This window comes from Mytilus edulis, chromosome 5, assembly GCF_963676685.1.
Source record: "Mytilus edulis chromosome 5, xbMytEdul2.2, whole genome shotgun sequence".
In the NCBI taxonomy this organism is placed as follows: Eukaryota; Metazoa; Mollusca; class Bivalvia; order Mytilida; family Mytilidae; genus Mytilus; species Mytilus edulis.
Window position 1 is genome coordinate 15264505 of NC_092348.1, and position 25754 is coordinate 15290258.

Sequence of the window (25754 nt, forward strand, 5' to 3'; positions counted from 1 at the left end):
ACTGAATTTTAATGTGCGTATTGTTATGCGTTTACTTTTCTACATTGGCTAGAGGTATAAGGGGGGGGGGGTTGAGATCTCACAAACATGTTTAACCCCGCCGCATTTTTGCGCCTGTCCCAAGTCAGGAGCCTCTGGCCTTCGTTAGTCTTGTATTATTTTAATTTAAGTTTCTTGTGTACAATTTTCATTATCACTGAACTAGTATATATTTGTTTAGGGGCCAGCTGAAGGACGCCTCCGGGTGCGGGAATTTTTCGCTACATTGAAGACATGTTGGTGACCTTCTGCTTTTGTTTTTTTTCTATGGTCGGGTTGTTGTCTCTTTAGCACATTCCCCATTTCCATTCTCAATTTTATTTGGACCATAAAGGTATTTTTTCAAATAATGATTAACTTTATCAAAAAAAATACAATGATGTTTACATAAAAAAATGTATTAATTTTATAAGTCAAAGGCTATATAAATATGAAACATTGATGCCACAGTTAGTCTTCATCGCGAATTGTATTCTTAAACTAACACTTAGGGTGGCATTTACTTCCACACGGTACCATAACTTTTTCTGCATTTGCACGTCTTGATTGTGCACGATCCTTTGCAGTGACAACATTTACATTCGAGCGAAAAGCTAGCCTTCTTATTAGCTGCGTGCAGTGATACCGAGGTCTCGGGAAATTACATAACAGTCATTAAGATATTATGGAAATATCTACCTAAGTCGACATATTGCCATGCACTCGTAACAACAAGTCGGTAATGACTAAATGTATAAAATGGGTTTACTATAGTGACTAGTGTGTAAAATTAAATGCACGAAACTGCTTATTTTTTTTATTATAATATAATGAACTGATATCGTCTTTTTAATGACGTGACATCTACAAGGGTTATACCTTATGAAGAGTTAAATATTACCTGTAAACTTGTTAATTACCCCGACCAAACGCGTATGGTCGAACCATATGAGTTTCTGTGTGTGTTACATTTTAATGTTTTGTTTCTGTTGTGTCCTAGTTCTCCTCTTATATTTGATGGGTTTCAGTCAGTTTGAGTTTATAACCCGGATTTTATTTTTTGTCTCAATTTATGAATTTCGAACAGCGATATACTACTGTTGCCTTTATTTAAATGAACAATCGGACGATTGAACTCCTGGTTTTGACTAAATTAAGAAGAGTTTTCGCAGATTTTGCATCTAACAACATCAGCCACATTCACGAACCATTGTAATTATTTGTAAGATTGTGTTTCGCCAGATTTATTCTATCTTTATAATGCTTTTTTATTGGTGGACGTGTGTAACAAGCGCCTTTTTTTTTTTTTTAAAGGAAATAGACCTTGAATTGGATTGAACTGGCGGGAAAGTGTTAAAGGATTCATTGTGAACAATCTCATACCTTTGAAGTTTAATACAAACATTTAAATGAACGAATTGTTTAGTTGTCAAAATGTGCATCTATTAGCTCGTAACTATTGGTTCAGATTTAATATACAGTCCAATTTACAGTGAACTTTAGTGCTTTCGTTGTCCTCCCATTTTGAAGAAAGCATAAAAGTATACATTTACCATACAATTGCTTTTGATTTACTCTTTCCTCCATGGAAACTGTTTGTTTACATACTTGATTTGCATAGGATATTTCCGGGGCTTAGTCGGCCGAGTGGTCTAGGTAGTTCCTACTGTAATCACTGGCCAGTCAACACTAAGGTGATGTGTATGAACTCCGCTCGTGCTGGTGCAATCCAACTGTAATTGACTAGGATTGTTAGTTTGTCTATCGAAGGTTGGTGGTTTTCTCCGAGCACACTGGCTGCCTCCATCAATAAAAAATGGCCGCCACATAAAAGCCTAAACGCGGTGCTTGAAAGTGGCGTTAAAACACAAAACATAAAAAATCATTCATATCATTGGATATTTCATTAAAATGTTGTAAATACGCTTACTTTGATGAAATATCAACCGTACTTCAGATAGACAAGTGAAGTTTTTGTCAGTTATGCATCGAAGTCACATCTTTAGATCCAACTTAAAACAATTTGCTAAACATTGTTGCCATGGTAATGGATTTATTGGATTCTTGTAATATCATTTTTTTTTCTCAGAAAGCATTGAGAATATTTCACTGTTTATGAATTATCTGGATGGAAACTTTATCTTCATTATAAAAATGTCCAATTGTTTCCTTATAGCAAGAAAATTATTTCCAAAGCAACCGAAAGTTGTGATAACATTGATTAAGGGTTTTTCATCGAGACGAGTCATAAATTGGAATGCATTATGGAAAATTATATTGTACATTACTTTTTCCCTAGCAACAGTTCCTCATCATAGAAATCAACTGAAATCCTGTATATAAAGTAAATGGAAATTTAACTTTTTGGTATGATAACAAATGCAAAAAAAAATATCAAAACATTGCTCTTGAAAAAGGCAACATATGTTTGATCTTATCATCCAAATAATACCTTTTTCAAACTAGTAGACACAGTTTGAAAAGCCGATATTATATTAACAGCATGTGGTTTAGTTTCTATCTCATTTTTCACCATCATTTTGCATCTGGTTTTTGTTGTTTTTAATTGAATTCTGACATTGTTATTGTATACTTGCTTATTATGCATTTGCCTGTTTCTCATAGAAAAGGCCCCTCGAAATAGAAACATGAATCCTGAAATCTAGTATTAAACTTTTTCCTATGTTGATATCCTGCTGTGCAATTCATTCCAATTGGAATTGTTAAGATAAAGCATTATTTTTTCTATTAGATATTTTCCTTTAAAGTCAAATTTTTCCCCTCCCCCAAAAACAAGACATTAACTAAAAAAATCAAATAACCTTTACCCAATGTTTAGGTATTTTCTTCTTCTACATCCACAGAGATTTGCACCTGTCCCAAGTCAGGAGCCTCTGGCCTTTGTTTGTCTTGTATGTTTTTTTTAATATAAGTTCATTTATACGTTTTGGAGTTAAGTATGACGTCCATTTTCACTCAACTTTTACACTTTTTTAGTAAAGGTCCAGCTGAGGCCCACCTCTGGGTGCGGGAGTTTTGCTCGCTTGGTTGAAGATTTTTTTGTTGGGCTTCGGCTGTTATTTGCTTTTTGGGCGGGTTGTTGTTACTTTGACATATTCCCCATTTCCATTCTCAATTCTATCAGTTATTTTTTTGCATCTCACTCCTTTTTTTTTTTAATCAACAGAAGATTTTAGAAAAAAAGGACATTGATTCATTTGTAAATAAATATGTAGATGTGGTATGACAGTCAATGAACACACTCACCGTCCGAGTGAATCATAAATTTCATCTCTGGATATATATCTCCTTTAAAGGAAGGTAGATTTTTTAAGGGACGTAATTCGTGGGTACTGGACTGATATCTTGTAACTGGGATTATATTCAAATTGCTACATTTCTGTCTATAATGGGTAAGAAAAAAATTGTGAGGACTCGAGTGCATATCTCCGCGTTGTTCATTAAATTTCTGATTTGTTGAACGGTTTTGAAAAATTTTGTTGCAGTAATCTCTCAAGATGGAGTGAACATTCTGAAGATTTTGAACATACATTTTTTATCAATAGAAAATCAATTTTAACGTTAACTATCGTACGCATTGCATATAACTAGTATTAAAATCAAACAGAGAATGTCATTCGCGTGACAATGTCAGTGTTATCAAACTTGGTTGCCAACAAAAACTTCGAAAGAGTTTCTATTTAAAAAACAAATAAAATCGTCATATTTTAAGTAATATTGTAACATATTTCAAAAGGCGTCATTATTGAGTAAAGGGGGTGGCGTCAAAGGGCGTCATTATGTTGGATAATGTTGCGAGAATAAATTAAATTGATTCTTATGAAACTTTCACAATAAAGTCCTCATTTTTTTGTAATTTTAAAATTGTCACCCTTCATTATGAATTCTGAGTAACTTTTTTGTATACAATCGGTGATATGATGATTGGCACAGACAGATTGAAGATTGAAGAACAATGAGATACCCTTGATATTGCTATCTTTTCAGGCAAATGGCTGAAGAATATAGCGGTTACAGTTGGACAAAATCTTAATTCGATGAAACATTGTAGTAAATTTAAAGGACCTGGTAAAAATGGTCAAGTTATAGAGTTAACTTGCAAGAGCCCAATCGCAGGCCGATATGTGAAAATTTTGAGGAGCGGAAAAGGAATTCTCGGTTTGGCAGAAGTTCAAGTGATAGGCAATACAGGTAAAAATTCAGATATTCTTTTTTGAAAAACTAGCATCTATCTGGTTCTCTGTTTCTTGCTAATTTTGGCTCAGTTGACATTTAAACAAAAATAGATAATCCTTTAATTTTCCAGTCAATTTTTTTCCGAAAATAGGGGGAAAATATATAAGTCTTTGGATTAAAAGCTGACATATGTATGTATAAAAAAATATCAATTAAATGATGTGGTATGGATGATTGACATAGAAACAATTCCCCATGGCAGAGCAAAAGACATGTTTTAAAATTAACAACTACAGTCTCCATACATCCTTGAACAATGAGAAAAAAAAAGCAAATACCGCATAGTCATCTGTTACAGGTCCTGAAATGACATATGTATAACAGTTCACATGATAAACTAATGGCCTCATGTATTTATAAAATAAATCATATTTTAATGCCAGTCTGAGTAGTTAAAATTACTTGCTAGTTTAACAGGTACAATTCAAATATGGAAACATGAACTGACAAATCTGCATGCACTTACATTTATTGCTCTTATATTTTAGGGAAACCATTAATTCCTGCAAAACCAAAAGGTAAGATACTAGTTTCTATGATAGAATCAACTTACTGCTAATATTGCTGTTATTCTCTATCGAAAAATACAATACTAGTCACCCTTTAAAAAGATGAACAGAGCAAGAAAAATAATTAGCAACACATGTTTTTCAGAGGCCAGCTAATGGTATTGAGTTTTTTTTTACTTTATAAACATTTGTTTAATTTTCAAACAAAATTATGGAATGGAATTAGGTTTGACATAAAAAAAAAGATTATCCTGCAATAACAATGTTGCATATATCATGTATATAGTAAATTCCTTATTTTTTTATACATATAAATTGAAGGTTATAATCAAAGTTGAGACAGATTGCATAAGATAAAATCATTGATTTATTTGTATACCTTTTGTAAAATTCAAAATTACTGCTATTTAATCTTTAGGGAAAATAGTAAAACCTGCAAAACCAAAAGGTAAGATATAAGTTTCTATCATTGAATCAACGTTTGTACATTACTGCTATGTTATATTGAAAACTACTATATTGTACACGCCTTAAAAAAACTGAAGTACGCAAAAAGAGATAAATATTAAACACATAAAAAGACAAAAAAAGCAACAAATAAGACTACAATGCATAATGATTAGAAAATAAAAACATCATAGATTCAAGGACAGAAGTTTTACATTAGCTTCAGACGCGCGTTTGGTCTTAAAAAAACACCCTCATCAGTGACACTCGAATCAAAATAAAGAACGAAAATGAAAACATTGAGGACCAAAAATATTTAAAAGTTTTGACAAATATAGCTGTGGTTATCTATTTCTAAGGTAGAAAAGCCTTAGCATTTCAAAACGTCCAAGTTTTGTAATCAATTTATTTATAACTATGAAGAAATCAATGATAACTCAAGTCAATACAGATGTTCTGACTACACGACTACTGGGCTGGTGATACCCTCATTGAATTAAAATTCCACTAGCAGTGGCATCGACCAGTGGCTATAAACAAACTCATCAGATACCAGGATTATATTTGAGCCAGACGTACCTTTCGTCTACAAAAGACTCATCAGTGACGCTCGAATCCCAAAATAAACCTGGTAAGCAATTTGCACGTATACCAGTGGAGATCTATGAATTTCAGAAGGAAAAGATATTTGTATTGGTATGATTTTACATTATACAAGTCTTTTAACATAGCTAAATACATTTGAAGATATACAAAACGTTCACAATTTATATAAATACATAAGGAGTTTCAATTGAAAACATCTGCGGAAATGTCGCACTAAAAGTCATCTTTTAAAATGAGCAATAAAAACATGTAAAATATGTTTGTTGCATTCAAATCTAAAAATAAAATTGCATGCATGTTGTTTTTTAAAATTAGTTTGAATATTTGTTCGATTGTAATCTGAAATATAATTGCAATTTGGGTTCTCCTCCAGACAAAATAATGAATCATTTATAGGTTGATTTAAACATTTTTATATGATTTATATTAAATTATCCATATGTATTCAACATATAATTGGTGAATGTACGTCCATCAACGACAAAGAACATTAAGACATTGTATGTCACCTATCCTATCACACGGGTGTCATTCGGTTTAACGAGAGAAATGATCGTGAAAGAATATCTAACGGTGGTCAAGTACATGCGAGACGATCGTGAAAGCTCTGGTACCGGATCGTGAAAGACATTTAATTTTAATCCTAGTATCATGTCTTGCTTAAACTAAACTTTGTATTGATGGGTCTGTTTTTACCTTTGATATGTTATTGTGTTATTTAAATGTGAGCAAACATTTTGATGTTATTTGAATTATCAATAAATGATCATGTACATTGGGCTCGTTTACTTCTTGTTAACATCTTTTTTCTCTCCATATTACTATCGAAACCACAATGGTCAACAACTTCCTTAATAGCAGGTCCTTAATTGATTACTAAGGCAGAACAGCTGTATCAGAAAAAGAAGAAAACAAGATACATTCGCATGTGTTGAGAAATAGAATGATCATGTTACGTTATATATATATATATATTGATGCAAACGATGTATAAACAACACGTGATACTAGTCCAGTAAACAAATCTGAAATTGTAACATGTTCTTTTCTGTATTTGACATCAATTGAACAGTCATTTCAGATATTCAAGAAGATAATGATAGTTATCAATGTAGTGATGCATTCTATTTAAATACAACAGACATAACATTATTCATTCATTAGCTTGTGTCTGGTTAAAAAAACCAGGCGAAGGATATCAAAGAGACATTGAAATTGACAATGTCATAGTAAAAAAATTAAATCGATCAAAAGGAAAACAGCATACTCAACACTTTATCGAAGACTTGAGACTGAGTAAGACGAGCACCTTCAAAAGATTGGAGGTAAATCAAGTGGTCGAAGGGTGAGCATATCCTGCACCGCATGTGACACCCGTTGTGCTGCTCATGTAAGTACAAACCCTGTGATAAGGCTAACCCTGTAAGTCCTATACTGTGGAAATAATATGGGGAGTGGTTATGACAATCTAAACATATCTATCGTCATCTGTGAATCAGATATTTCTTGACAAAGCCCGTATTCCTGCTGGCGGTCGAAGACTTTGCAAAGGGGTGATTTCAACATCACTTATTGATCTCTTTGTTGTATAGCATTGTAAGCAGCAACCTTCTATAATGGAAATATTGATAAGAAATACAAATTCTGGAATATTTAATCAACGAGCATATATGCGTATGTTAATTTTTTATTGTATTAATTTCCTACAGGATATAACTATGCCCTTCGAAGAAAAGCATCACAGAGTTCAACACACAATTCAAGATTTCCTGCTTCAAAGGCAGTCGATGGAGTGGAAAACACGTTTACACACACAAAGCACCAAAATAATCCATATTGGAGTGTTGATTTGGGAAAAACTGTCAGCGTAAAGCAGATCAATATTATTAACAGAAAAAATTGCTGTGGTAAGGAGTCAGAAGAAAAGTACATTTGTAATAAGATTCAAAATGAATTAACGTGTGTTAAATGAGTGTAAACTTTTAATTTTTAAATAATGCACTTTAATAGACACGTTTATATGATAATATGTTAATCATAAAACTCTCAACTAAATTGATTTAAGTTTAGTACTGATTTCATATCTTTAGAAGGTTTTTTTATGTCATATAATAAATAATCCGCTCATAAAAAAATCACCTTTAACACTGTTTTAAATTTCAGGATATATATAATTAAATACAATACTGTCTTTAGAGAAAATATTTCACATATAATAGTCACATTTAATAAAAGAACGATCTATTTTGTTTATGAGGTCACTCTGTTTAATATCAAGAAAACAAGATACTAAAAAAGGAATGAAATTTGAAAAGCGGTTTCATGATCTAGTATATGAAATTGAAACCTTTCTGGAATATTGGGCCATATAGATTAAGTGAATAAAGAGGACGATACCTGCTGATTTTTCGGGTCACTTGATCGACGTTTAAAATCATTCATTCTAAGAATTTATTTTGATTAGACGATATAACTCTCTTAAATCAAAACTTACATTGGGGAGGGGTATTGAAACTAACCATCTAACAGTTCGTTAAATACTGAAATGTATGTGTCTTGAATATGCCTGAAATATTTTCGAACGGATGTTAAAAATCAACCAATGATCAGTAAAATTAAGGCTTTTCTGAAAGTCACTTGTTGAATGTGGCTTTATAATTGTTTCTCAAAAAGAAATATGGATAGAGAACATCCAAAAAAATCAAAGGTTTCCATTTGTAAAAATACACGCTTCTGATATAGGAAGAGTTTGGTCCTAAAATTCCATGTTATCTAATTTATGCTATTCAAGTGTTAATTTGAAAAAAGATATAAAATGTAAAATATCTAATAAATAACAAATTTGTAAGCTCTGGCGTATAGCAACAGCAATGATGTCATATAAGACGATTTGAAGAGCAATCATACGATAGTTTTGACTAAATATAGTAATGTTTTTTTTTGTTTTTTTTTATTTAGAAGGAAATAGATCTAAATGGGAGTTAAACGTGAATAAAACTGGTATACTATTTACGAAGTAAATCTCATACCTTTGAAGTTTAGCACTTTTAGAATATAAACAGTTAAACAAACAAAATGTTTAGTGTATCAAAATGTGCATCTATTAGATCGTAAATATTGGTTCAGATTTAATATACAGTCCAATTTAAAGCCAAATTTTGCATTTGCGTTGCCCTCCCAATATAAAGATGTAATTCAATTGTTTAAATTTTTAGCGAAAAGCAGGTATTTGCCCTACTTTTGCTTTTGTTCTAGAGACCAAATCAAATTGATCCTTATTGGATCGCACTTCTTGATAAAGGCCTCCATTATTTTAAATTGTAAAATTGTCTACTTTGTTTCATCCTTCATTGTGAAAACTTTACCTGTTTAATACAGAACGATCTTTAAGTATATATATTTTTCTAATAACACATTGGAGAAATCAACTAGATCGAAACCTGATGATCGAATGGAGTTTTTTTAGAATATGGTTTTGATCTTCCAGTTGGCAAACCCTTTTGATATGTATATACTTTTATACGAAAAACAAAATAATTTGTCTTTTTTAATTAAAACATGTTCGATACTGAAAAGTGTTTGATTAATAAGAGTGTACTTACTATTTTTTATACAATCGGTGATATGAGGATTGGCACAGACAAATTGAAGATTGAAGAACAATGTCTATACTCTTTATATTGATATCTTTTTAGGTAATAGACTGAGGAATATAGCGGTTACAGTTGGACAAAATCTTCATAAGATGGAACATTGTAGTAATTTTAAAGGACCTGGTAAAAATGGACAATTCATAGTGTTAACATGCAAGACTCCAATCTCAGGACGCTATGTGAAAATTTTGAGAAGCGGAAAGGGATATCTTAGTTTGGCAGAAGTTCAAGTGATAGGCCATACAGGTAAACATTTTAAGATTTATTTAAAAATCTATCTGGTTGTATGTTTGTACTGACATCCGTTTTATTGATAAAGGGAAAACAGAAAACCCGTTAATTTTGCTGCTTAAATTTGGGACAAAGAATTTTAAAAAAAGTACGTTGATTATGATTTCCAAGAAAATCAAAAAATTGTTATAAAATTGTTGAGTTAAAATGAACTAAATAGTTACCAAACGTACCAGGTTTATAATTTAAGACGCCAGACGTGCGTTTCGTCTCAATAAGACTCACCAGTGACGCTAAGAACAAAATTGTTATAAAGCCAAAAGAGTACAAAGAGCATTGAGGAACAAAATACTGCTTTATCTTTAACTAGTTTTATCTAAGAAGAAGTTTTTTTTCAAGTTTTGACTGGCTCTTATATGTGAATGAAAAGAAAAGAGTTAACAAAACAATCACCCAGGAAGGTTAAACAGCAATCGTTGATCTGTAAGGAGCATATATATAAATGCAATATAACATTATCGATTTTTTTTACCAAGTAGTCGTTTGTTTAGTTTTCAAAAGAAATTTCATAATAAAAATAAGTTTGCTAAAACCATGTATACCCGCTATAAAAATGCTGCATAGATAGTCAATGCCTTGCTCTTGTCTACATTAGAAAATGCCTGTACCAAGTCAGGAATATGACAGTTGTTATCCATTCGTTTGATGTGTTTTGACTTTTGATTTTGCCTTTTGATTTTGGATTTTCCTTTTTGAATTTTCCTCGGAGTTCAGTATTTTTGTGTTTTTACTTTTGAATAGAAGGTTATAATCCAAGTTGAGTCAGACTGCATAAAATTAAAAAACATCATGAATTATTTGTAATTATTTTTATACATTTTGAAAAATTTAGAATTATTGCACTTTATTTTAGGGAAAAAAGTAAAAACTGCAAAACCAAAAGGTAAGATATGAGTCTCTAACATTGAACCAACTTTTGATATATAACCGCTATTTTGTATTGAAAACAATTATTTTGTGCACGAGTTAAAAAATTGAAGTAAGCAAAAAGAAACAAATATATAACACATAAAAAGACAAAACTAGCAATAAAGAAGACTAAAATGCATATTGATTAGGAAAGACATATCTTTACCAAATGCCTTAATTCATAACAAGCAAATTTAATTTATTTGGTTTTAAAAAATTATGTGAATCTTAAAGAAATGTATTTTTGATAGATGTACATCCATCAATGATAAGGAAAAATTAAGAAATCAAATTTTCTGTCCGTTACATATCCGATCATGTTTGGTTAACTAAACTTTTATATCGATGGGTCTGTTTTAACCTTTGATATGTAATTATGTTATTCAAATGCAGGCCAACATTTTGATGTTCTTTGATTGGTCAATAAATGATAATAGCAATTATTGTTTATCAGATAATTGAATTTAATGAGGCTACTGGCGTATGTTGTTTTTGGATTTGTACACGTGTTTGTATTGTAAATCAAAAGTGTCCGTTTACACTGTCTTACATTTTGGGAACGCCTCTTGTTAAGAATGATTACTATCACGTGCAATTTGTTCTTAAGAGTGTAAAGCACGTTATAACTTTCTCACATAGCATCTGTTTAGCTTTATACAGACATTTTGTTATAACAAAAAATAATTTATTTTGTTATAACAAAATGTTTGTATAAAGCTAAACAGATGCTATGTGAGAAAGTTATAACGTGCTTTACACTCTTAAGAACAAATTGCACGTGATAGTAATCATTCTTAACAAGAGGCGTTCCCAAAATGTAAGACAGTGTAAACGGACACTTTTGATTTACAATACAAACACGTGTACAAATCCAAAAACAACATACGCCAGTAGCCTCATTAAATTCAATTATCTGATAAACAATAATTGCTATTAATAAACGGACTACTGGCGCTTAAAAACAGACAATACAAATTGTATAAAGAATATAGAATATTTATTACTAATAATACAACAAGTATATGTACAAAATATGTATGTGTGGATATTTGATAGGCCGCAGATAAAATGTTTAACCAGTTCCAGGGAGACAAACAAACCGATAGCCAAAGGATTGAAAAGAGCATATCGGTGACCCTATGATAACATAAGTGTCAAAACATCCCTCCTACGTGCAAGAGTGGACTGGACGGAGAACCCCCCTCTGTTTACACAGACCTCTGAAAACAACAGTCTCTCCGATTTTTTAAATGCAAACAACCTGAATTACGTGTACTGCGGAGATGACACCTCCCTTCTGATACCAGAAGTGGAGGGGATTCCTCTTGATGACAAGAGTGAACCCTATGAAATTATTTGATACCCTCCACTAAAGAGCCGGTAGGGTAGAGATATGTGCCAGAGGGGGACAGTTCCAAGTCCGTTTATTGTCTCCCTGAACCGCCAAATGAATGGGGGTCTTATAAATCCCCATTCACCGCCAAACATTCTCTGCGCTCATTTTTCTGGTGGGAAAACCTTAGCAACACCGAGTACGAAAGTTTCAATGGCAGCCTGAATGTTATTTAAGAAAATGCCAATACCGACTTGTGACAGGTGGCAGCCGTCATGTCTAAATAAATTGTGCTCGGAGGCTTTGATAGTTGGATACCTCGAAATATATTGGCCTTCGGTCTTTATAAATGATCTTACGGCACAATTGACTCTTTTTCTAGCTATTTCCACTAACTTTGGCCTTAATGTTCCATGCCAATAGGGCCTTGGTAAAATGTCTGACCAAATTATTCTAATGTCAGGTGCAAAAACCTTTATTCTCAAAATTGAACATTTGATGTTCTCTATTTAGGGGGCGGTTCAGGGAGACAATAAACGGACTTGGAACTGTCCCCCTCTGGCACATATCTCTACCCTACCGGCTCTTTAGTGGAGGGTATCAAATAATTTCATAGGGTTCACTCTTGTCATCAAGAGGAATCCCCTCCACTTCTGGTATCAGAAGGGAGGTGTCATCTCCGCAGTACACGTAATTCAGGTTGTTTGCATTTAAAAAATCGGAGAGACTGTTGTTTTCAGAGGTCTGTGTAAACAGAGGGGGGTTCTCCGTCCAGTCCACTCTTGCACGTAGGAGGGATGTTTTGACACTTATGTTATCATAGGGTCACCGATATGCTCTTTTCAATCCTTTGGCTATCGGTTTGTTTGTCTCCCTGGAACTGGTTAAACATTTTATCTGCGGCCTATCAAATATCCACACATACATATTTTGTACATATACTTGTTGTATTATTAGTAATAAATATTCTATATTCTTTATACAATTTGTATTGTCTGTTTTTAAGCGCCAGTAGTCCGTTTATTAATGTAGATTGTGCCTATTTGCTTCTTGTTAACATTTTTTTCTCAATTTTACTAATTAAACAACTATGGTCAACTATGGTCAACAGTTCCCTTATTAGTAGGTTTTTAACTGATTACATAGGCAGATCTGCTCCTTCTGAAGATGAGAAAAAGAAGATACATCTGCATGTGTTGAGAAATTAAATCATAAGATAAAATTCGATACAAGTATTGTTTCATAAGAAGGCTTGCGTATGATTCAAATCAACGCTTCTCATCAATTTAATACTTTACGAAAAAAGGGAACACTTTTACCTATAACGTTAAAAGCTTTAATAATTTTTGGAATATGTTTTTTTGAAATATAACATCCAGTATTTAGACAATGAATAACAAAGTCTTAGTTCATGTTTTTTATTTCAGTAACTCATGTAAAATCTTAAAAAAAAAATAAAAAAAATAAGAAATCGTTTTTGTAACAATGTGCCTTTTCCATGTTTTTATTTACTTAATTATAACATTTACAACAATATCAACATAATTGCATGTATTTATACCCTAAAATTTCATGTTTTAACGCCAATCTGTGTGTTGTTTTAATTATCTGCTAAATTTTTGCACGGACAATTTAGATACGAAAGCAAGATATTGACAATTCTGCATGGACTTGAAATCTTTGCTCTTATATTTTAGGGAAAAAAGCAATTCCTGCAAAACCAAAAGGTAAGATATTAGTCTCTATCATTGAATCAACTTTTGTATATAACCACTATGTTGTATTGAAAACAATTGTATTGTGCACGAGTTAAAAAATTGAAGTAAGCAAAATGAAATAAATATTTAACACATAAAAAGACAGAACTAGCAACAAAGAAGACTAAAATGCATATTGATTACGAAAAACATATCTTGACCAAATGCCTTAATTCATAACAAGTAAATCTATTTTGTTTGGTTTTAACAATTATTGGAATCTTGAAGAAATGAAGATTTGATAAATGTACGTCCATCAACGAGAAAGAACATTAACACATTGTATGTCACCTATCCTATCACACGGGTGTCATTCGGTTTAACGAGAGAAATGATCGTGAAAGAATATCTAACGGTGGTCAAGTACTGCGAGACGATCGTGAAAGCTCTGTTACCGGATCGTGAAAGACATTTAATTTTAATCCTAGTATCATGTCTTGCTTAAACTAAACTTTGTATTGATGGGTCTGTTTTTACCTTTGATATGTTATTGTGTTATTCAAATGTGAGCAAACATTTTGATGTTCTTTGAATTATCAATAAATGATCATGTACAGTGGGCTTGTTAACTTCTTGTTAACATCTTTTTTCTCTCCATTTTACTATCGAAATCTCTATGGTCAACAACTTCCTTATTCGCAGGTCTTTAATTGATTGCAAAGGCAGAACAGCTATATCAGAAAAAGAAGAAAACAAGATACATTCGGATGTGTTGAGAAATAAAATGATCATGTTACGTTATATATATAAATGCAAACGATGTATAAACAACACGTGATATTAGTCCAGTATACAAATGTGAAATTGTAGCATATTCTTTTCTGTATGTGACATCAATTGAACAGTCATTTCCGATATTCAAGAAGTTTATAATAGTTATCAATGAACAAATATGTAGTGGTGCATTCTATTTGAATACAACAGACATAACATTTTTCATTCATTAGCTTGCGTCTGGTAAAAAAAACAGAGGCGAAAGATATCTAAGGGACATTAAAATTGACAATGTCATTGTAAAAAATAAAATCGATCAAAAGGAAAACAGCATACTCAACACTTTATCGAAGACTTAATACTGAATAAGACGAGCACCCACAAAAAAATGGAGGTAAATCACGTGATCGAAGGGTAAGAATATCCTGCACCGCATGTGACACCCGTTGTGCTGCTCATGTAAGTACAAACCCGGTGATAAGGCTAAGGTAGCACTCCACAGTTAGGTGTGTAGTTTCGCATTTTGGCCCCTGTGGATTTTTCAAATATGAGAGCTAGTGTGCAATAAAATTAATTTTTGGATAGCTGAGTATTAAAATAGCCTTTGTATTGGGTTTATATGAACATCAAGAGTATGTAATGTATGAAATATAGGCTGTTTTCTGTATGACAGTCCGTATTTGCATGTCCCTACCATACATTGGTCCAGCAATTATTGTAATGTTTATTTCCAACTTTTTATCGCACGAACTTTGTGATTGGATTTTACGAAAAAATGAGGCAAAAGACCCCCATTTTTTATTTAATCATTATGAAGATTTATGAAAACAGTTTCTAAAAAGGTATTACTCAAAGGCATTGAAATTCTAGTTTGATCCAAATTTTGGGGGGGGATATGTGACATGTCCACCCCCCTTTTTGCAATATTTTATGGTAAATAAATGCAGAATGTTGCCATGGATACACATAAAAGGAATTTATTTTCACTCTTTTAACTTTTGAAAATCAAATCTATGGAATATACTGATTACATACATATGCACATGTACAACACAAACAGTTAGGTAAATGTATTAGAAATCCAGGAATAGGAGATGATAAAACATTTTGTGGCTCATTTTTAATTTTATTTTCTAACTGTGGAGTGCTACCTTATGGCACATCAGGAAGCACAGAAATGCACTTTTTAAGATAAAATTGACCACAAATCTTTAGTCTTTTATGTTCTTGTTTTAGTTCTGAAGGTAAAAAATCTGCTAGGAATGCAATTTATGTTTATTTTATTGTTTACTGTCCTTAGCAACCAAATATACACATTTTGACACTTAGACATGTTGCGGTCTTAAATTTGTACTCCATTAGCTTCGCCATTGTAACCAAAGATTGCGCTTTATATGATATCCTCAGAATGTATCGCTTTATATTTTTGAATGCGAATAAGTCAAATAAACATTTTTAGCAGGATTTTATATTATAATTTGGCATTAATTAAATTTAATGATGCCAGTACTGCTAGAAATTTATACCCTGCTTGAGAGCTTCTAAACCATGGTTAGGTATGCTATTTACAGCAAAATTGACCTATAAGTGCTTTCAAATACCTAAAAAGTGTACAATTTGTCCTCTTTTAAGGTAATTTTATGATTTTAAATTAAGATAATGGGAAAAGTTTTAGAAATTTACCCAAAAATGAGACACACTTGGAAGTTTTTCACTATGATCCAGCATTTATTTTTAAATCACTTTTTGTCGCGTTTCAACATCAACTGCTAACCTTCATAAAATCTTTATTACTGAACCAATTCTAAAAACTAAGGTACCATTTTCATCGTAACAGCTAGTAGAACACAGAAAATATAATAAAAATTGAGGCAGGAGGGGAAAAATTTCACCTTAAGGTAGCACTCCACAGTCAGGTGTGTAGTTTCGCATTTTGGCCCCTGTGGATTTTTCAAATATGAGAGCTAGTGTGCAATAAAATTAATTTTTGGATAGCTGAGTATTAAAATAGCCTTTGTATTGGGTTTATATGAACATCAAGAGTATGTAATGTATGTAATATAGGCTGTTTTCTGTATGACAGTCCGTATTTGCATGTCCCTACCATACATTGGTCCAGCAATTATTGTAATGTTTATTTCCAACTTTTTATCGCACGAACTTTGTGATTGGATTTTACGAAAAAATGAGGCGAAAGACCCCCATTTTTTATTTAATCATTAGGAAGATTTATGAAAACAGTTTCTAAAAAGGTATTACTCAAAGGCATTGAAATTCTAGTTTGATCCAAATTTTGGGGGGGATATGTGACATGTCCACCCCCCTTTTTGCAATATTTTATGGTAAATAAATGCAGAATGTTGCCATGGATACACATAAAAGGAATTTATTTTCACTCTTTTAACTTTTGAAAATCAAATCTATGGAATATACTGATTACATACATATGCACATGTACAACACAAACAGTTAGGTAAATGTATTAGAAATCCAGGAATAGGAGATGATAAAACATTTTGTGGCTCATTTTTAATTTTATTTTCTAACTGTGGAGTGCTACCTAATCCTGTAAGTCATATACTGTGGAAAGAATATGGGGAACGGTTATGAAAAGCTAAACGTGTCTATCGTCATCTATGAATCAGATATATAACCCCGGATTCTTGCTGGCGGTCGAAGACTTTGCAAAGGGGTGATTTCAACATCACTAATTGATCTCTTTGTTGTATAGCATTCTTGTAAGCAGCAACCTCCTTTCGTGGAAATATTGATAAGAAATACAAATTCTGGAATATTAATTTTTTAATGTATTAATTTCCTACAGGAACTAACTATGCCCTTCGAAGAAAAGCATCACAGAGTTCAACATACAGTTCAAGACATGCTGCTTCAAAGGCAGTTGATGGAGTGGAAAACACGGTTACAGCCACAAAAAAACAAAACAATCCATATTGGAGTGTTGATTTGGGGAAAACTGTCAAAGTAAAACAAATCAATATTATTAACAGAAAAGATTGTTGTGGTAAGGAGTCAGAAGAAAAGTACATTTGTAATAAGATTCAATATGAATTGACGTGTGTTAAAAGAGTGTTAACTTTTAATTTTTAAATAATGCACTTTAATAGAAACGTTTATATGATAATATGTAAATCATAAAACTATCAACTAAATTGATTTAAGTTTAGAACTAATCTAAAAATTTTTGAATTTTTTTTTATGTCATATAATAAATAATCCGCTCATAAAAAAATCACCTTTAAAACTGTTTTAAATTTCAGGATATATATAATTAAATACAATACTGTCTTGGAAGAAAAGTTTTCACATATTAGTCACATTTAATAAAAGAACGATCTATTTTGTTTTTGAGGTCACTCTGTCTAATATCAAGAAAAACAAGATACTAAAAAAGGAATGAAATTTGAAAAGCGGTTTCATGATCTAGTATATGAAATTGAAACCTTTCTGGAATATTGGGCCATATAGATTAAGTGAATAAAGAGGACGATACCTGCTGATTTTTCGGGTCACTTGATCGATGGTTAAACTCATTCATTCTAAGAATTTATTTTGATAAGACGATATTACTGTCTTAAATCAAAACTAATATGGGGGAGGGGTATTACAACTAACCATCTAACAGTTCGTTAAATACTGAAATGTATGTGTCCTGAATATGCCTGAAATATTTTCGAACGGATGTTAAATGGCTCACAAGAAATCAATCAATGATCAGTCAAAGTAAGGCTTTTCTGAAAGTCACTTGTTGAATGTGGCTTTTCAATTGTTTCTTCAAAAGGAAATATGGATAGAGAACGTCCAAAAAAATCGTATTTTTTCCATTTGTAAAAATACACGCTTCTGATATAAGAAGAGTTTGGTCCTAAAATTCTATGTTATTTAACTAACGCAATTCAAGTGTTAATTTGATGAAAGAGATAAAATGCAAAATATCTAATAAATAACAAATTTGTAAGCTCTGGCGTATAACAACAGCAATGATGTCATATAAGACGATTTGAAGAGCAATCATACGATAGTTTTGACTAAATTTAGTAATGTGTTGACAGCTCTTGCCTGTAACGACTTTAGCCAATGCGTGAACCACTGTAGTTATTTGTCAGGATGTGCGTCTCGCCATTTTTTAATGACGATTGATATCGGTGCACGTGTATGGCTGGTGTTTTTTTTTTATTTTTTAGAAGGAAATAGATCTTAATGAGAGTTAAACGGGAATAAAACTGTTATACGATTTACGTAGTAAATCTCATACCTTTGAAGTTTAGCACTTTTAGAATATAAACAGTTAAACGAACAAAATGTTTAGTGTATCAAAATGTTCATCTTTTAGATCGTAAATATTGTTTCAGATTTAATATACAGTCCAATTTAAAGCCAAATTTAGCATTTTCGTTGCCTCCCAATTTAAAGATGTAATTCAATTATTTAAATTTTTTGCCAAAAAAAGGCATTTACCCTACTTTTGCTTTTGTTCTGGAGACCAAATCAAATTGATCTTTATGGGATCGTACTTCTTGATAAAGGCCTCCATTATTTTAAATTGTAAAATTGTCTACTTTTTTCACCCTTCATTGTGAAAACTTACCTGTTTAATACAGTACGATCTTTAAGTATATGTATTTTTTCTAATAACACATTAGAGAAATCAGCTAGATCAAAACCTGATGATCGAATGGAGTTTTTTAGAATCTGGTTTTGATCTTCCAGCTGACGAGCCCTTATGATATGTATATACTTTGATATGCAAAACAAAAATATTTTTGTTTTTTTTAATTAAAACATGTTCGATACTGAAAAGTGTTTGATTACTTAGAGTGTACTTACTATTTTCTCTACAATCGGTGATATGAGGATTGACACTGACAGATTAAAGATTTGAAGATAAAAGAACAATGTATATACTCTTCATATTGATATCTTTTCAGGCAAACGGCTGCAGAATATAGCGGTTACAGTTGGCGTAAATCTTCATAAGATGAAACATTGTAGTAATTTTAAAGGACCTGGTAAAAATGGACAATTCATAGTGTTAACATGCAAGACTCCAATCTCAGGCCGCTATGTGAAAATTTTGAGAAGCGGAAAGGGATTTCTCAGTTTGGCAGAAGTTCAAGTGATAGGCCATACAGGTAAACATTTTAAGATTTATTTAAAAATCTATCTCGTTGTATGTTTGTTCTTACATCCGTTTTATTGATAAACGGGTAACAGGAAATCCGTTCATTTTGCTGCTTAAATTGGGAGCAAAGAGTTTTAAAAAGTACGTTGATTATAATTTCAAAGAAAATTAAAAATTTGTTATTAAATTGTTAAATTCAAATTAACCAAATAGTTGCCAAACGTACCAGGTTTATAATTTAAGACGCCAGACGTGCGTTTCGTCTCAATAAGACTCACCAGTGAGGCTCAGATCAAAAAAGTTATAAAGCCAAATGAGTACAAAGAGCATTGAGGAACAAAATACTGCTTTATCTTTAAAAAGTTTAATCTAAGAAGGAGTATTTTTTTCAAGTTTTGACTGGCTCTTATATTTTAATGAAAAGAAAAGAATTAACAAAACAATCACCCAGGAAAGTTAAACAGCAATCGTAGATCTGTAAGGGGCATATATATAAATGCATTATAACTTTTGAGAAATTCAACTGATGGTATTAAATAACATATCGGTAGTCTTTCTGTATTTTATTCCTTTTGGTTATTCCTTCTTTTCTGCAGGATTTTTAACTATCACATCAATGTGAGCAACTCGAGAGTAACTCCCCATCATTTACAGGGAACTAGATTTCAATCAAAGGACATAAAATTAACAACTTTAGGGTCCCGTACGTCCTTCAACAATTAGAAGAAAAAAACAATACCGAATAGTAAGCTATGAAAGGTTAATAAATGACAAATGAATAACAATTTATGCCGGCGTGCACCAAATGGAACAGAAAAATTTGACAAAGTCGATATGCGTTAGTTGAACGCCAGAGGAACGATAAGCAATCGTTAAACGCGCGTTCAATAAGTTTGCAGTACATCGAAATACAAAGGTATACGCTTGGTGAACGCTACAACTTGAGGAAATTTTTATCCAGCTCAAGCGTGTGTCTAGCGTACACGCACGTTATACATACGCTACAAGCGCGTTTAACGCTCTACAGATAAGTTAAGACAAACGCCAGACATACACCAACATACGTTTCTTGAACGCCTGATAGTCGCTTAGGTACGCTTTTCGTACGCCCAATACAATGCACACGTTAAAGATATGATTGACAGGTTGAATGCATCCAAAATTACTAGCGTATTGACAGCGTACATGATAGTTTAACACGCCCGGCGTACGTCGGAGTTAAACGCTGATGTGTGACGCCGGTATTAGACGATAAAAGCTAATGACCTCATATATATTTATCCCAAAAAAATCATGTTTTAACGCCAATCTGTTTAGTTTTAATTATCTTTTAGTTTTTGCACGCACAATTTAAATATGGACACATGATATTTACAAATCAGTAGTAATATAACTTACAAGTATGCCATAGTGTTTATTTAGCAAGTTTTTGTTGTCCACTACCAATGCTATGGCAGAGTAAACTATGATTAAAAATATACACATACTCCTTCCAATCTTTCCATTAGTAATTTTAGATCACTTTGATTAATCAAATTTATTAAGAGTTCAAACAAGTATGGAAACAGATCAGTGTTGAAAGTATGTTTGGATGTTTGACAGTATTTTATGACCTAGACTTCTCTGGTTTATCGCCTTGAGTTCTATGTTTAACTGTTGTGCACAGTGTCAGACAACCTGAACCAAACACTGAAAATAGCATTGTATTTTTTTTATGATGCTAACAGTTTCGTATTAAAAAAAAGTAGGGGTTATTCCCCGACTAAAAATAACCATGGAGGGAAATCCCTTTTTATTTACATAATTGGTGAAAAGTATCATGTTTTTTGTATTTGTTTGACAAAATTAGTTAATTAGCTTCAATTAGAATAGGTTGAATGATTAAAATTAGATTAAAAATTAGATTAAATATACATCTTGTAAGGGGAGACAATACTGTAAAAATGCTGGTTTTTTTGGCAGTGAAAATTTTGCACGCACAATTTAAATATGGACACATGATATCATCAAATCCACATGCACGAAAAATCATTGCTCTTATATTTTAGAGAAAAAAGTAATTCCTGCAAAACCAAAAGGTAAGATACTAGTTTCTATCATAGGATCAACTTACTGCTATTATTGCTGTAATAGAAAATACAATATTGGTCTCACGTTGAAAAAATTTAAGAGGCAAGAAGAAATAAATTTGAACCACATAAAAAGACAGAACTAGCAACACATGTTTTTAGAGGCCAGCCAACATTATCGATTTTTTTACCAAGTAGTCATTTGTTTAGTTTTCAAACGAAATTACATAATAAAAATAAGTTTGCTAAAAACATGTATATCCCGCTATAAAAATGTTGCATAGATAGTTAATTTCTTGGTCTTGTCTTAATTTGATTTGAAGGTTATAACCCAAGTTGAGTCAGACTGCATGAAATTAAAAAAAATCATGAATTATTTGTAATTATTTGTATACTTTTTGCAAAATTTAAGAATTATTGCACATTACTTTAGGGAAAAAAGTAAAAACTGCAAAACGAAAAGGTAAGATATTAGTCTCTATCATTGAATCAACTTTTGTATATAACCACTATGTTGTATTGAAAACAATTGTAATGTGCACGAGTTAAAAAAATGAAGTAAGCAAAAAGACTTAATTCATAAAAGGCAAATTTAATTTATTTAATTTCAAGAATTATGGGAATCTTGAAGAAATGAATTTTCGATAGATGTATATCTATCAATGATAAGGAAAAATTAAGAAATCAAATTTTCTGTCTGTTACATATTCGATTATGTTTGGTTAACTAAACTTTTTATCGATAGGTCTGTTTTCACCTTTGATATGTAATTATGTTATTCAAATGCGAGCCAACATTTTGATGTTCTTTGATTGGTAAATAAATGATAATGTAGATTATTCCTATTTGCTCCTTGTTAACATTTTTTCTCAATTTTACTATTTAAACAACTATAATCAACAGTTTCCTTAGTAGTAGGTTTTTAATTGATTACATAGGCAGATCTGCTCTGTCTGAAGATGAGAAATAGAAGATACATCCGCATGTGTTGAGAAATAAAATGATTATGACATCATTAGATAAAGTACGATACAAGTATTGTTTTATTAGTAGGCTTACGTAAAATTAAAATCAACGCTTCTCATCAATTTGATACCTTTCGAAAAAAAGGGAACACTTTTACCCATAACGTTAAAAGCTTTAACAATTTACATTTGAATATGTTTATTTGAAATATTGCATTCAGTATTTGGACAGTGAATTACATATTCTTAGTTCATGTTTTTAATTTCAGTAACTCGTATAAATCTGAAAAACCACAAGTTAAGAATTCATTCTTGAAACAATGTGCTTCTTCCATGTTTAAGTACTTTAATATCACATTAAGCATAACAATGACAACAATATCAACACCATTGCATGTATTTGTTCCCCCCAAAAAAATTGTTTTTACGCCAATATGTGTAGTTTTAATTGTCTACTAACTTTTGCACGCAAAATTTAAATAGTGAAACAAGATATTAACCAGTTTGCATAGACGTAAAATCTTTGCTTTTATATTTTAGCGAAAAAACTAATTCCTGCAAAACCAAAAGGTAAGATACTAGTTTCTATCATAGGATCAACTAACTGCTATTATAACTAGTTTTTTTTCTGTATTACAAAAGACAATATTGGTCACACGTTAAAAATTGAAGAGGGCAAGAAGAAATAAATATGAACCACATAGGAGACAGACCTATCAATACATGTTTTGTTAGGCCTGCTTACGGTAATACATTTTACCGCTATTTTGTATTGAAAACTAATATATTGTACACGAGTTAAAAAATTGAAGTAAGCAAATAGAAAAACATATATAAAACATAGTAAGACAGAACTAGCAACACATGTTTTTAGAGGCCAGCCAACATTATTGAGTGTTTTTACCAAGTAGTCATTTGTTTAGTTTTCAAAAGAAATAACAGAATAAAAATAAGTTTGCAAAAAAAATACCAAAATGGATAAAATTTTTATTGTGACATTTCCATGGGTTTTTTTTAATGTTTGGTTATCACATTTAGCGTAACAACGACAACAATGTCAACATAATTGCATGGTTTTTTTTATTAATTTAAATAAAATAATCCGTTACGCAGTTGATGGATATAACGTCAAAGTACCCAAAATCTGACATAACATTATTCATTGATTTAGCTTGTGTTTTGGTAAAAAAAAAACAGAGGCGAAAGATATCAAAGGGACACTAAAATTGACAATGTCATAGCAAAAAATCAAAAAACGATTAAAAGACATACAACATAAAAAAAACACTAAAAGACTAAACTGAATAACGAGCCCAACAAATAAATGTTGGAATAACAGGCGCCCGAATGATAGACATAATCTGCACCACATGTGGCACCCGTTGTGCTGCTCATGTCAATGCAAAACCGGTGATAAGGCTAATCCGGTAGGTCACATACTGTGAAAGGAGGACGGGATAAGGTTATGACAAGCCAAACATATCAATCGTCATTTGTGAATCAGATATTTCATGACAATCCCCAAATTCTTGATGGCGATCGTAAACTTTGCAAAGGGGGGATTTCAACATTACCAATTGATCTCTTGGTTGTATAGCTTTCTTGTGAGCAGCAACTTTCTATCGTGGAAATCATGATAGGAAATACAAATTCTGGAATATTGTATCAACTGGAGTATATATGCATATGTTAATTTGTAAATGTATTAATTTTCTACAGAACATAACTATGCCCTTGGAAGACACGCATGGCAGACTAGAACACACTATTCAAGCGGTAACAAAAAATATATTCCTTCATGGGCAGTTGATGGAAATGAAAACACATTTACACTCACAGTAGCCTCAAGAAATCCATATTGGACTGTTGATTTGGGTAAAACTGTCCACGTAAAACAGATCAATATTATTAACAGAAAAGATTGCTGTGGTAAGGAGTCAGAAAAAATACATTAATAATTAGATTCAAAATGAATTGATTTGTGTTAGGTAAGAGTGTTAACTTTTAATTTTTATGTTGAACTATAATATACACGTTTATATGATAATATGTTAATCATTAAACTATCAACTCAATTGATTTAAGTTAAGTACTGATTTCATATCTTTAGAAGTTTTTTTTTATGTCATATAATAAATAATCCGCTCGGATTTATTCAATTATCGCCCTTCGATAAGATAACTGCCACTTGCACGTCACGATAGCAGTCCGCCATTGCATAAGTGAAAGAAATTGTAAACATAGCGAATCAGTGCATAAAAACTGTTGGATTATTATTGTATTATGACTACTTAGGTGAAAAGATCAATGCCCTCAGAATTAAATTGGATTGACGACAGGAGAAAGTGGCCAAACATCATGTACGGGGACATTTTTAATTATTTGATATCGTCAAAAGCCGTGGATGGTGCAGAAATGAAAAACTTCAAAAGTCTCCAAAGCTACAACTTTTTTCAGAGCGGTAATGTTGACAAAGTTTTGCATAACATTCTCTCGGATGCTAGAATGTATTTGAAAGCAGACGTTCGTGCTTCCCAGACAGTTAGTCGGGTGAACGAAGCCTATGTAATTTGTTCTATGGACGGAACCGTTGAACAAGGATGGTGTACTTGTATGGCAGGGCAAGGGCTATCCTGTAGTCATGTAGGTGCAGTGCTTGGAAGGTTGAACATGCAGTCAGGAATAGCATGACTGGTGCTAGCTGTACATATGATAATGCCATGTGGAATAGAGGTACCAAGAGAAACATTGAGCCAAGGCCTTTGTCAAACATAGTGTTCAAAAAACCAAAACAGGGTGAAAGTTTACTTGAAGAAATAAATGTAAATGCTCCAGGTGTTCGTGACACACCAATGTATTATTCTTCCCAAGAACTTAGAACAGCTGTAGAACAGTCTCCCCTTCTACCCTTGTTCAAACTAAAAGAAACAACAATTAATAAAAGTTTCGTCAGCAAACCAGTCGCTAAGGAGAACATTCCTAAAGACCATGGTGAACATGATTCATTAAGTTCTTGTCAAAGGTGCTCATCCTTTTATTCTAAATATCTTGCTGTCGACTTGGCCCGTACTGTAAAATTACAAACT

At 32.0% G+C, this 25754-nt stretch overlaps 1 protein-coding gene across 1 annotated transcript in view; it reads left to right on the top strand.

Moving 5' to 3' along the window:
• LOC139523060 (uncharacterized) overlaps positions 1–25754 on the top strand; it is a 305106-nt gene that overhangs the window by 210114 nt on the left and 69238 nt on the right. The window contains exons 119-131 of the mRNA XM_071316817.1: positions 4027–4230; positions 4764–4793; positions 5203–5232; positions 7547–7744; positions 9533–9736; positions 10635–10664; positions 13721–13750; positions 17319–17516; positions 19441–19644; positions 21683–21712; positions 22137–22166; positions 23209–23238; positions 24388–24597. Of these exons, the coding sequence (XP_071172918.1) occupies positions 4027–4230; positions 4764–4793; positions 5203–5232; positions 7547–7744; positions 9533–9736; positions 10635–10664; positions 13721–13750; positions 17319–17516; positions 19441–19644; positions 21683–21712; positions 22137–22166; positions 23209–23238; positions 24388–24597 (1428 nt within the window). The remainder of the gene's footprint in view (positions 1–4026; positions 4231–4763; positions 4794–5202; positions 5233–7546; positions 7745–9532; positions 9737–10634; positions 10665–13720; positions 13751–17318; positions 17517–19440; positions 19645–21682; positions 21713–22136; positions 22167–23208; positions 23239–24387; positions 24598–25754) is intronic.